Here is a 13,067-nt window from a genome sequence, read left to right on the forward strand (position 1 = left end):
AAGTTTCTCAAATGATGTTACCTCAGGCAGCCCAGGGGCGGTTGGGTAGCCTAGTGGTTAAAGCGTTGGCTCGTCACGCCGAAGACCCGGGTTCGAATCCTCACATGGATACAATGTGTGAAGCCTATTTCTGGTGTCCCCCGCCGTGATATTGCTGGAATATTGCTAAAAGCGGCGTAAAACTAAACTCAGTCAGTCAGTCATATGCAGATGACGTAGTGCTTCTGGCCGAGGCTGAGAGTGATCTGAACCTCTTGTTGTACTGTCCGAACTCCTGGGGCTAAGCGAACGCTGCGACTGTTATCGATGGAAAGTCCGAGGTTATACACTATAGATCAGTTTCTGTACCCAGGATAAATGACTTCTAAGACTGTCAGAGCTATGTGGGAATTCTTATAACAGAACAAGTGGATTATAATCGAATGTCAAGAGCAGAAGGTAGTTCAGCGAGTAGAGCACTTGGTCTTTTCATCTCCAAATTCACGTCACTGGGAGGTTTGAAGTATGACACGCTCATCAAACTGTGCGACACTATGGTGTGGTCTACTATCGAGTAAAGCGCCAGCATTTGGGGGACATACAAGATGAACTGTATTGAGGCTGTGCAAAACCGGGCAATGACGTTATATCTTGGACTGAGACGATACGCTCCAAACAATGCAGTGTGTGGGGACATGGGCTGGGTTCCTCCTACTGTGAGACAATGGGGAAGTGTCACCATGCGACTACCAAATATGACAGCTGACAAAAAGGAAAATGCAATCAGTGCTACAGAGTTCACAACAAATTTACTCTCCTTGGCTTGGCCAGTTTTATCCCATATGAGCGACAATATGCTGAGAATTTTGCTGTAAACAAAGTAAAAGAATGACTTTTGACAGAATTTGTAGATAAATAAAAACAGATACCACATCCTACACGCGGAAGTGGGGAAAATAAGCTGCGCACCTGTTGTATCTTCAAGACAGAATATCAGACAGAAGTGTATGTTAAACGACGGCTCAAGAGATCCCAGCTAAACGCCCGTTCAAGATTCAGATGCGGAGTTGCACCCCGACGAAGTACAGTAAAACCACAGTATCAAGAATTACAACTAGCATCCATCTTTAAAATAGGATTTAAAAATAGGATAATACAATATCTCAAGATATTTGTGGTTTGGTGATCTACCTTTAGTTGCTGGCGATTTGCAGCCATTTTTTTATTTTGTATTGTTTTCTGTAGTAATACATTTTATTACAACATACTAGTTTTAAACCATATATATGATAGTCTAGTTCTTTTCATGTCCTTCGACGACAGGTTTTATATTATAGATTTAGTTTTGGCTTAATGTATAGATTGTTCTCGTCACGATATGGCTGAAATATTGCCGATGTGACGTTAAATATTAACTCACTCATAATTATTTGCATCTTTTGTGCTTTTTAATTTTAATGTATTTATAAAATGATATTTTCACGTATTTTATGTTTATAAGTATACACTTCTTTAAAAGTAATCATATGTTCTTAGTGTCATTTAAATCTTGTATATAGTCTTTCATAACTCTTTACAGGGTGATTTATCATTTGATACTATGACGTGTATTGTCCTAATGCATGTACCTATATGCAATATACTGTTGAGATGAGACTTCTATAAATATTCCCTCTGTCTGTCTGTCTACATTTTTGACTTGAATGATAAATTTTGAATTTGTATTGTAATTAGTAAATGTATTAATTTGTTAGAATGAATAAATACCTGTTCCACCTCGACTGTTCGTAGAATACCTTCAGAAGGGGTTGAAGTACCGTAAATTGATTGCTCCAGTGAGAAGGTATTTAAGTCAAATTTCATTCAAAGTATTTTTCATACTAGGTATTTTAATTGCAGAATATGTGTCATTTTGATATTTGGCTAAATTTGACTACACTCGGCAACGGCTGAAGTCACGATATGACTGGAATATTGTAAATGTGACTACAAACTTTAACTCACTCACTGAGATGGGTCAGAGTAAATGTTACATATCAAATAGCAATAAACTGGTGCAGTCAGCTCACTGCACTACCTAAACAATGTCTGCGCCATGGATAAGTCTAATTTACTAGTTATTTAACAATATGAGTTTTTCTTCACATTTAAAATATAACATATTTGGGACAGTGATCAAGCAGTCAATTATTTTAAAGCAACGAAAAACAGAGAAATTGCCATCTCATATCAAATAGTAAGTGTTCACAGAACTGACTGCTCAACATTTCTGTCATAAAAAATTGTATCATTGTCATAGCGCAGCAATAAGTATGGAAGTATAAACTATTTTCTACCCAATATCATCTAATACATTTGATTAAATTCAATACATACATTTTCTCTATTCACGGTTTGATGCTATGGTTAATTCAGGACATACACCCGGATGCGATCATGCCAATCGTCACATTAATAAACTCATTCCACTGACCGCAAATACATGAAACGCCATGCGCGAGATCGCTCACGTTAAACTAATTTCATTGACCGCAAATATTTGGAACGCTCATAATATCAGTCACTTGATTGTGTGGTACAAGATTTGCTTATTTACAGGTTCGCGTCTCGTGTTTCATTAATACACGATGGCATGAAGATAGCCTGAATCCGTAAATATTAAGCACACGCATGAAAACGACATTTTCAGACGTTGACAAAATTTATACCCAAGGAATACATTTCTGTCTCTATTCACAACGATATGGCTGAAATATTGCCGATGTGACTTAAAATCTTAACTCTATTCACAACTGCATTGCCTACAAAGATAGCTGGAGTCGTTCAACCATTAAATTGGTATAAGTCTTATTCAATGCCAAACTAAAAGTCTCTGCTATTGACTTCTTTATTGCCAAAAGTACAGATTGTTACTGACAGTCGTTAAGATAGTCGTCTAGGTTCTGAACCAGGGCCACCGTTGCAGTGAAGATCAGTTTCCGGCGGTTGAAGTGCCAGATAGCCAGTTCAGCTTCCTCTGGTTTCGATGATGCAAAGTACAGCATCTACAAACATAAAACAACCATGGCGAATTTTTCTTCTTTATGGACACGGTGAGGCGGTTAAAATATATTTACATATGTATGAACAAAATTCATTATTTAATTATTAATGCGTTCATTGAAATGGCACAAATTAACAACCGGACACATACGATGTTTTCAATATATCGTAGACATTTACCTGCAGCAATACACCCATTTTTTTATCATCTTCGGTTTATATCACGTTCCGGTTCGTAATTAATTGAGCTTGGATAAGCCACATCAGTAAATGAAAGCACTTAGCAACGATCTAAACATCCATTCCACAATTTACCTGAATAGGAAACTCTCCGAGAACTTTATACGCGAGACCCTTGTGATCGTCCAGTCTGTACTTGAGGGAGCTCTCCAGATTGTCTCGGATTTCGTCTTTGTATTCTTCACTGGTTAGATCTGATATACACAAGTACATACGATGACTACAATAATATTGATTGTTTAATTACTATACACTTTAGAGAGTGAAGGGATGTTTTGGAAAAGAAGTACATCATAACATCTTTGTTACTTTAGGACACGATGTTTGCCTATGAATCGCAACAACGCAACTTTATATGCTGCAACTCAAAATTGGTTTTACCTTCCATTCTGAAAACTGCATCCCAAAAGTAAATGCGGTCTCCAGTTAGGTTCCCTAGAGGCTTGACACTTTCAATAAGGGTTTTGTTCACCCCCAGATCAGCTGCAAGTTGTTCACCCAGGAAAAGAGATTTCACTGTGATGTCCAGTTTAGCCGCCAACAACTTCTTTTCGAGAGAACGCATATCGCACAGGCTGGTTATATCCAGAACTGGAAAGTAGTTATAGAGAGATCACGCTTAAGAGTGAGTGAGTTAAGATTTTAAATCACATCTCAGTTTTTCAGCCATATCGTGACTAAATCTGGTTATATATTTATAGTAATTGAAAGTAAATTTTAAAATCCTGTCTACGAAGGACAGTAAAACAACTAGATTATCACAGATATAAATTGAAAAACTATTGATTAAATATAAAACATTTTATCTACAGGTGACAATACAGTTTAAAAAAACAGGCTATATATTGCAACAACTGAAGGTAGATCACCATACTTAGGACCATGGGGAATTACAGTGCATTTGCTTCCTGCATGGACCCAAGCTGGATCTACACCATCCCTTCAGATGTTAGCACTTTCTGACAATCTGGCCATAAAGTAAAATAACATATATACTGTGGTTAAAAATAGTGGTATGTTTAAATTTACTTTAGTTGTTTGGGGTCCTACGCACCCTCCCAGGAGGACAACAATTTTACAGTACTTTAACCTCCTTTGAGGATACAGCCATTAACAATATCAGTTGTTAATTTAAACTACCAATGATAAAACAGTTATCTATTCACAAAACATATTATCAAAATATATCAATTCTATCTCTTTTCAAAAATCAATCATAAAATAGCAATTGACATTTTAAAACAGATCCTTCAATGTTTTGACATGACAAGTTGCCTGTATATTCGGCATTTCCTTCCTGGCCATAGGGCTGTCAACCTAGGTGTACAGGGTCACACTTCTACCTGAGTTTAGCGCACCAAAGAAGAGACAACATAATTGTATTACCCCAGTTGCCTTCGGACATATCACAAGACTTTCCCTTTGACGCCAACAAACTTGTAATAGTTTTGCCAATTATTGATTGCATTAATAATTGAACCTGGCATGTATAGCGTCAGAGATATGTTGCGGACAAGATAACCATCAAACACCTTTGGCACCAAGTCATGTTTCCATGGAAAAGTAAAATTCAGATAAACTTCAAAGTAGCAAAACTTCGCATCTGTTGGTCAAGATTAACTTGTGAAGCTTGTATAGTTTCGGTGATATGGCCCGGAGAAGTCGTGTTTCAATAGAAACAGCAAAAAGTTCAATTCTGATAAACAAATAGCAAAAGGCACATCTATGGGGAATTATTAAAATGTGTGTGAAGTTTGATGACCCTAGCATGTAAACGTTAAGAGATAAGCTCCAGACAAATTTTCGAGAGGGAAGGACAGAAAAACGGAAGAAAGGACTGAATGAAAGCTATATACTTTGTAGCAGGGGTATAATGACTTTCACATGTGTGTCAGAAATACAGTTCACTCTACCCCCATGTAAACAGCTGATATGAATTTACTTCAAATTTAGAGCTTCCCTAACAAACTTCAAGATAAACAAGCTAATAACCAATAAAGATACAACGACAATCAACCCCATCTGTGAACTCTGTAATCATAACCTTAATGAAGACGAGAACCGCGTATTTTTGTTTGTGACAAGTATAGTCAAGCCAGAACTCTATATCTACAGAAGCTACAATCAGTTTACACAGGCCCACTAACCATTGAAGCCATTTTCATGTTACAAAACAGTAATTTACAGCACCTAACAGCGATCTACCTCAATGAAATATTCAAAATAAGATCTATATGAAACTAAAATGTTCATGAATACGTGAAATTTATATTGTATCTGTCAACTGCATTATAAGCCTTATGGCCCAAATACTACTGAATTGACATCTCTTTCATGTATAGTGTAATAAAGTACACTTTTGCCCTGAACTATTATAGTTAAAGTACGAGGACGCCCAGAGGCAAATCAACAGAAGCAGTTATAAGGTAGACTGTCAAGTGTGTACTTACTTGCTAATACTCTTGGTTCACCAACGACCTGCAAAAAGACACAGATACACATCCATTTACAGTGTACCTCTTAATCATCTTTTGTTTTCGTTATATTTCATTTGATAATATATAAGGCAATTAATTATTTGAATACTCCTGAATACACACAATGCATTTTAAGCAACTGTATCAAATTTTACCAACCTTAAAGCTGTAGTCAACACCGTCTGTTTCTTGCAAGATGCTCTTTACAGTGGCCATGGTGGTCTGTACATCAGCGACGCCTGTTGGTTCAACGATGTCGACAAGGAAACGAGAGTAGTCATCGCATCTTGCAAGGCCCAACACAAGCATAACTGCTAAAATGGCAAGCGTAGGACGTTCCATCGCTGTACGTTAATGTGGAGCCAAAGGCCTTACTGATTCATCGCAGTTGAACTTCCCATATATAGAGGTATAGCAATAGGGCTGTCCATTTACGAAAATGGGTGTTAAGTTGCCTAATGCACGAACACAAGTCCTATATCGAAGGAATCACATGATCAGACGCCCATGAAACTAGGAATGATCTCTTCCCAATCTGAATCCATGTCACGCCAGGTAATTTCTCAGGGCAATGCTTGCCAGTTTTTTATAACAACCAATCACAGTAGTCCAAACATCACAGTATTCCGCCTTCACATCAACTGATTGGACGCGGTCCATACTACGACTAATTAACATACGCGTTATGGTACTGCAGCAGGATCACCACTGCTCTCAATATCCGTTGACATTTTCTGTGGTCTGAAAGCGTCATGATGCATGTACAATTGATAGAGTGATGAAAATGTGCCATGAACATAAAACATGAAATACGATGTTTTGATAATTTGGATAATATGGCAAGCTTGGGATGTTTCATCGTTGTATCTAATGCCTCAACACCTCATGAAATGATATTTATAGATTTAGCACAACACAGCTGCAATGAAAAAGGATAACACTGAAAGATGGTCGCTTATGGTCTCGCATTTAAAATGTAATGATTTGTCACATTGGTTATATTGTTCTATCGCCCGCGAAAAGACTTATTTATAATTAACAAACCGTTCACTAGTTGATATTACACACTACATAGATTACTCGTGACATGAAAATTTATATGTACTTTTTTGTGCAGAGATTGTCAGGAACAAAGATATGCCATGCGTACAAATATAACGTAAGTGATAAGAATACGAACATTTAAAGGGTCTCTTGTTTCAAAATGTTAAACAAGCAGTTAGTCCTTATACGTTATATAACTCCCTCCCATGAAGAAGATCCGTGTTAGTACTGGTTATCAACAACTCATGCTTGTCGTAAGGGTTGACTTAATGGGATGTGTGTGTGTGTGTGTGTGTGTGTGTGTGTGTGTGTGTGTGTGTGTGTGTGTGTGTGTGTGTGTGTGTGGGTGGGTGGGAGGGGGACTGACACATGTCATCGTGGTGTCACTGGATTGTCTGGTCCAGACTCGCTTATTAACAGACCGGCGCCATATAGCTGGAATATTGCTGTGTGCGGCGACAGCAAACCGACCAACAGTCTTGTTTCGAAATGTTGAACCAGAGGTTATGTCCTTCCGTTATATAACTGGTTAAACATTTTGTACACATGTTCCTAAACTCTGCAAATGAAGTGGATCACTCAAGTACCAATCAATTAATCAAATGAAATTAAACCAACTGATGGTTGGTTATACCTTCTTGGGTTGTCAGTTCAGATTTGAAGACGTTATTGTGCGACGGTGTCGTATTGGTCATTCTAGATATCCTCATGAGTACTCAAAAACGAATCATTAAATCACATGAAATACCAGGTAGATGTATTAGTGATAACATTAGATTGCTATATAATATTATGTTTGAATTGAAGGAGAAGAATTTACGTGGAATGTTACTCCTCATAGACTTTGAAAAAGCCTTGGATACTGTCTCTAAACATTTTATTATGCTGGTTTTGGATCAAACTTTAGAAAATGGGTCTCAATTTTATCCAATAACGCTAGTTCTTATATTGTACAAAATGACATATTTCTTTATCTTTTATAAATGAACGAGGCTGTAGACAAGGTGACCCAATATCAATGTATTTAATATTTTTATTTGTAGCAGAAATTCTAGGCAATATGATCCGACAAAATAAAGACATCAAAGGTATATTATTGAATGACCAAGAGTATAACCTAGGCCAATATGCCGTTGATACTCAACTTTTTCTTGATGGCTCTGAGTCTAGTTTGAAGGCAACTATTGAAACAATGAACATTTTTTTATGAAATGTCTGGACTCAAAATGAACATTGAAAAGACTAAAGCTATTTGGATTGGCTTTATGGCAGGTAACAAGTTAAAGCTATGTGAAAATTTAACTGTTTTAAATGTGAAAAAATAACTTTGAAATTCTCGGTATTACACTTAATGCAAAGTTGCAAGACCTTTGGGTGATAAATGTAAGAAAGCGAATGGAAACAATAAATAAAATCTAGGCTTCATGGAAGCATAGATAACGCTAATTGGAAAAGTAAGTGTGATTAAAACCCTAGCCCTTTCTACCTTAGTGCATATTTTCTCTTCTCTTCCAAACCCCCTGAGACATTCATTAAGGACCTTTTTTCAAGTTTTTTATGGAATGGGAAACCAGATAAGATGTAGAGAAATTTTATGATTAAGAAATATGAAGAAGGCGACCTCAGAATGGTGGATATTAATGCATTTATTCAGGCCCTGAAGTTATCACATTTAAGAAGATGTATTCAAAGTCCAAAGAACCCAAGTTACTTTCCTATAGGTGAAATATTCACACTGGGTGCCAATGTTGAGACTTATATTCACTGTAAGAACCTAAGTCCCCATGGTCCCTAGTATGGTGTCCTGCCTTCAGTTGTTGGATATATATATATATATATTGTGTTGTCACTTAACTGTTTACAATTTTATATGGTCCCTAACTCGTTATAAAAACAAATGTGATGTACCAGTTGTTGTACTGACCTTTGACGACAGGAATTTATAACCTTTAAATATATTTAATACTTTTTATTGTTGTATAAGGTTCTCTTGTCACGATATGGCTGAAATATATAATGTGACCCTAAATTTTAACTCACTCACTGTAAGAACCCGTATTAGCAAAGGTGTCTTGAAGGCTTGGACAAACTATGTAAGAAAATAAAAATAAATTTCTCTTAATGTTAGTGACATTCTGTCCCAACCCCTATGGCTCAATCATCATTTTAAATATAAAACATTTTTTATTAAACATTTGCACAGTGAAAGAATTTACTGTGTAAAAGATATATGCAGTAAAAGTGGTTTATTGACTTTTGCTGAACTGAGGAATATTTATAACATATTGTATGACAGACTCCAGAAAATCCAAAACACTTCTGCACGCATCATTTATCGTCACCCTAAACGCTGCCATATCAAGCCAGTACTGAAGGAGCTTCACTGGTTGCCCATCAAAGCCAGGATCGAGCATAAGATACTGTGTCTGACCTACAAAGCCAAGCCTGGTCCTGCTCCCCAGAACTTGTCTAACATGTTGTAATCATACTCCAGTTCACGCACTCTTCGTTCCAACAGCCAGGATCTGCTCACTGTGCCCAGCTTCAGACTGAAAACTTTAGGACAGCGCTCTTTCACCTACAGCCCCTACACTCTGGAACTGTCTTCCTTGTGACCTCAAAACTATTGACAATTTCGACTTGTTCAAGACCAAACTTAAAACCTACTTCTTCCAGCAGTATCTCCCTTAATGTGCTCTAGTATTACTTCTGTACAGATGTACATATATGAGTCTGTAGCGCCTTGAGCATGTCTGTCGAGGTGGACTGGGCCCACAAATCCATGGGAGGCCGTTTTATCATTATTATTATTATTATTATTATTATTATTATTATTATTATTATGTTTGACAGATTGAAGATGAAAATGCAGCAGAGAGGGTTCGGGTGATCCTGGCACAGTCAGGCTGGTAAGGCTCATCATCAGCTCAGGGCCCTAGCCCCTTCTACACGCAGCCCAGACAGCGAATGGAACTTCTCCCAGGAAACACTGCCTAGTTGAACCCACCAAGAGCTTTCCGGAGAATATGAAGGCTCCCCAGCACTGCAGCCTTCTGCATTACCCAGATTGTCAGAAGGGTTGTGCTCCCGGTGGAGAACCCGGGCACTCTCCTGATCTGCGCCAAGAGATCAGGAGGTACCAAACCAAGGGCACCGAGAACAATGGGGAGCCTGACGACAGTGAACTTGGGATGCAAGCGAGACAATTCAAAGGCGAGGTCCGCATATTTATCATGCTTTTCCTGAATCTTGACAATCACATTGGTGTCAAAAGGGACAGAAAATTCAATGATATAAATAAATTCATTAGCTTTATCAAAAAGGACAAGAACAGTTTTGTTGGCTGGAATTCTCCTCAGGCTGTATATGGGCCTATTCCAGAGAAGTTTGAAAGCGTCATTTTCCATGACGTCTTGGACATGTTCAGGTCGTACCATGGATGGACCTCGGAGTCAAAGCCACAGACATGGCGGACACGGTAGTAAAAGCAACGAGCCATGCCATCATGTCGTTTAAGATATGCTGTTTGTGCCAAAGAAGGGCACCCACTGATAAGATGTTGGACAGTCTCTGTAAATTCATTACATAGTCGACATTTCATATTGATATTTTCTTTAAGAATCACATTTAGGCGATTACGAGTGGGAAGTGACTGGTCCTGAGCAGCATAAAGAAAGCCCTCAGTTTCACATTTAAGACCAGCTGACTTCATCCAGGCGAAAGAGGCGCTGGGATTGCTATTCCGTTCAACACACTGCATGTACACACGATGCAATGGCTTCTCAGAAAGCTTCTCCACAAATGACCGACTCTGGGCAGACTTGGTGAAGGACTTCACCTGGTTTACTTCCATCGCTGTACCGTCCAGCAGTACATAACCATCAACAAATTCAACCTCAAATTTCAGATTCTGTCCAACAACCTCGGCACGCTTAAAATAGCTGTGGAATTCCTTGCTTTCATCATGAATCTTCACGTGCATCACTAGAGGATCATCCGATAAATAAATATGTGCAAAAGTACACAATGAAATTTTATCATGAAGAGCCTCCACATTAATCAAACCCCGACCTCCAGAATTGAATGGCATGTATAAACGGTTGAGAGAGGAACGAGGGTGGTTGGCTCTGTTATCAGACATAAGCCTTCTGGTCAGGCTGTCAAGACTCTGGATGTCTTGTTTTGTCCAATCAACTACTCCAAATGAATAGGAAAGGACTGGCACAGCAATAGTATTGGTGGTTTTGACCTTGTTTCGAGCATTTAGCTCTGAGCTCCAGATTTTCTTTAAGCGAGATTTGTACTCGGCCCGAAGTTTGTCTTGAATTTGGGCGTTCTGGGGCTTGTTTCGAACTTGCATTCCAAGATAGGTGTTGGCCTGATCTTCCACAAGATGCTCAATAACTCCTCCCCCTTGTAACCTGACCGATCCACCATCAATTACCTTGCCACGTTTCAAATGAAGGGTATTACATTTGTCGAGTCCAAATGTCATGCCAATATCATTAGAAAAGGTCTCGACAAGGAGAATCTGTTCTTTCAAATTTGTATCTCCTTTGGCAAGGAGCTCGATGTCATCAATGCGAAGAAGATGAGTAAGCGGTGTTTGGGGTCTGTGCTGATGAGGTCGGGGATGGTAACCATCCTCTTTATTGAGCAGAAAGCTCAAAGGATTTAAAGACAGGCAAAAAAGCAAAGGACTAAAGGGATCCCCCTGAAATATTCCCCTTCTGATTGGAATAGATTCCGAAGACTGCACCCGCCCTGCGAGCACATCTCAAGCCGAGACGACCAGCAACTCACTAAAAACCTGTGTAAATCAAGCAGTTGCTCAGGGAGGTCAATACAATGAAGAGACTTCAGAATCCATTCGTGAGGGACAGAGTCGTATGCCTTCTTGTAGTCAATCCAGCACATGGAGAGGTTGCGGTGGTATGTTTTAGCCTCTTTCAAAGTCATTTTCTGTACAAGAAGTTGATCCTTGCACCCCCAACATTCGTTTCTTGCCCCCTTCTGATCTCTATATATTATGTCATTGGAAGAGCAGTAAGATGACACAAGGTTTGTCAAACACCCTGTGAATATTTTGTATGGTGTATTCAAACATGTAATACTCACTCACTGATACGACAGCACCGTTCCTCTTAATACAAATATTCAAGCTGTTGCTGTCCGGCTAACTGCGCACATTGCGTTTGCTCTGTGCTCATTTTATATCCCTCCTTCTACTAAACTACAACAATCTGATCTTCAACAGCTATATGATTAGCTTCCTTAGCCATGCATTATCATGGGGGACCTGAAAAGACACAACCCTATATGGGGAGGTGTAAATACAAACAGTTAATATATGCATATATAACGATGATTCTAACACTTATTTACATGCTGCTACTGGGACGTATTAAGTACTCGACCTTTCTCTTACAGATGCAGAACTTATTAAACGACTTTGAATGATGTCCATAGTGACCTCTGTAGCAGCGATCACTTTCCCACCATTCTAAAAGTTTAAATGCCAAGACTCGAGGTCTTTTAAACAGAGCAAGCGTCAGTCTTGGAGATATTATGTTTCCAAGATAAATTTCCGCACACCGATTTCAAAGATGTGGAATATGGTGCAAAGGATGAGGGCAAAGGTTCAAAATCTGAAGGATGGTGACAGTTCATTGACAGATAAAGCTGACATTGCCAATAAGCTTGGTGAATCTCTCGCCAAACAGTTTTCTTCATCAAATTACGTTCCTGAATTTCAACAATATCAGAAACAACAGGAGAAGAAACGAATAAATTTTAACTAGGATAATGACGAAGAATAAAATGAATTAATTTCCTTACATGAGCTATATACTGCCCTCGAGCAAGCTCTTGACACAGCAACAGCAACAGCAACAGGGGCTGATGATATTCATTATCAGCTCCTGAAACATTTGCCCGAATCGAGTCGAATCGCTGCTAAATATATTTGATATGATATGGACATCGGGGAATTTCCCAACTTCATGGCATAATGGCACTGTAGTCCCAATGCCAAAGCTTGTCTGAGATCATACAGATCCATCTCACTACAGACCCATATCTCGTACCACTTGTATCTGTAAAACCATGGAACGAATGGTAAGCAATAGATTAATATAGTATCTGGGAACCAATAACCTAATAACAAATATACAGTGTGGTTTCCGGAAAATCTGAAGTACTGTTGATCATCTGGTACGATTAGAATCATTTGTTAAAAATGCGATAGTAACTAAACAACACGCAATATCAGTTTTCTTTGATTTT

At 38.5% G+C, this 13,067-nt stretch overlaps 1 protein-coding gene across 1 annotated transcript; it reads right to left on the reverse strand.

Annotated features, from left to right (window-relative positions):
• Positions 1-2,852: 2,852 nt before the first annotated feature.
• On the reverse strand, positions 2,853-6,354 carry LOC124283607. The gene is made up of 5 exons (XM_046719597.1): positions 5,898-6,354; positions 5,712-5,739; positions 3,643-3,852; positions 3,337-3,455; positions 2,853-3,023 (listed from the first exon to the last, which is right to left on the reverse strand). Exons 1-5 carry the CDS (start codon positions 6,078-6,080, stop codon positions 2,889-2,891), a joined length of 675 nt encoding a protein of 224 aa, XP_046575553.1. The 5' UTR covers positions 6,081-6,354; the 3' UTR covers positions 2,853-2,888.
• Positions 6,355-13,067: the final 6,713 nt, after the last annotated feature.

This window comes from Haliotis rubra, unplaced genomic scaffold, assembly GCF_003918875.1.
Source record: "Haliotis rubra isolate DU_JTF1 unplaced genomic scaffold, ASM391887v1 Scf318, whole genome shotgun sequence".
NCBI classification, from domain to species: domain Eukaryota; kingdom Metazoa; phylum Mollusca; class Gastropoda; order Lepetellida; family Haliotidae; genus Haliotis; species Haliotis rubra.

Coding starts and splice junctions, on each gene's coding strand:
- LOC124283607 (XM_046719597.1), bottom strand. CDS start 6,080: ATGGAACGTCCTACGCTTGCCATTTTAGCAGTTATGCTTGTGTTGGGC. Junction 5,740..5,897: donor GTGTTGACTACAGCTTTAAG/GTTGGTAAAATT, acceptor GTCTTTTTGCAG/GTCGTTGGTGAACCAAGAGT. Junction 3,456..3,642: donor TGCAGTTTTCAGAATGGAAG/GTAAAACCAATT, acceptor TGTGTATATCAG/ATCTAACCAGTGAAGAATAC.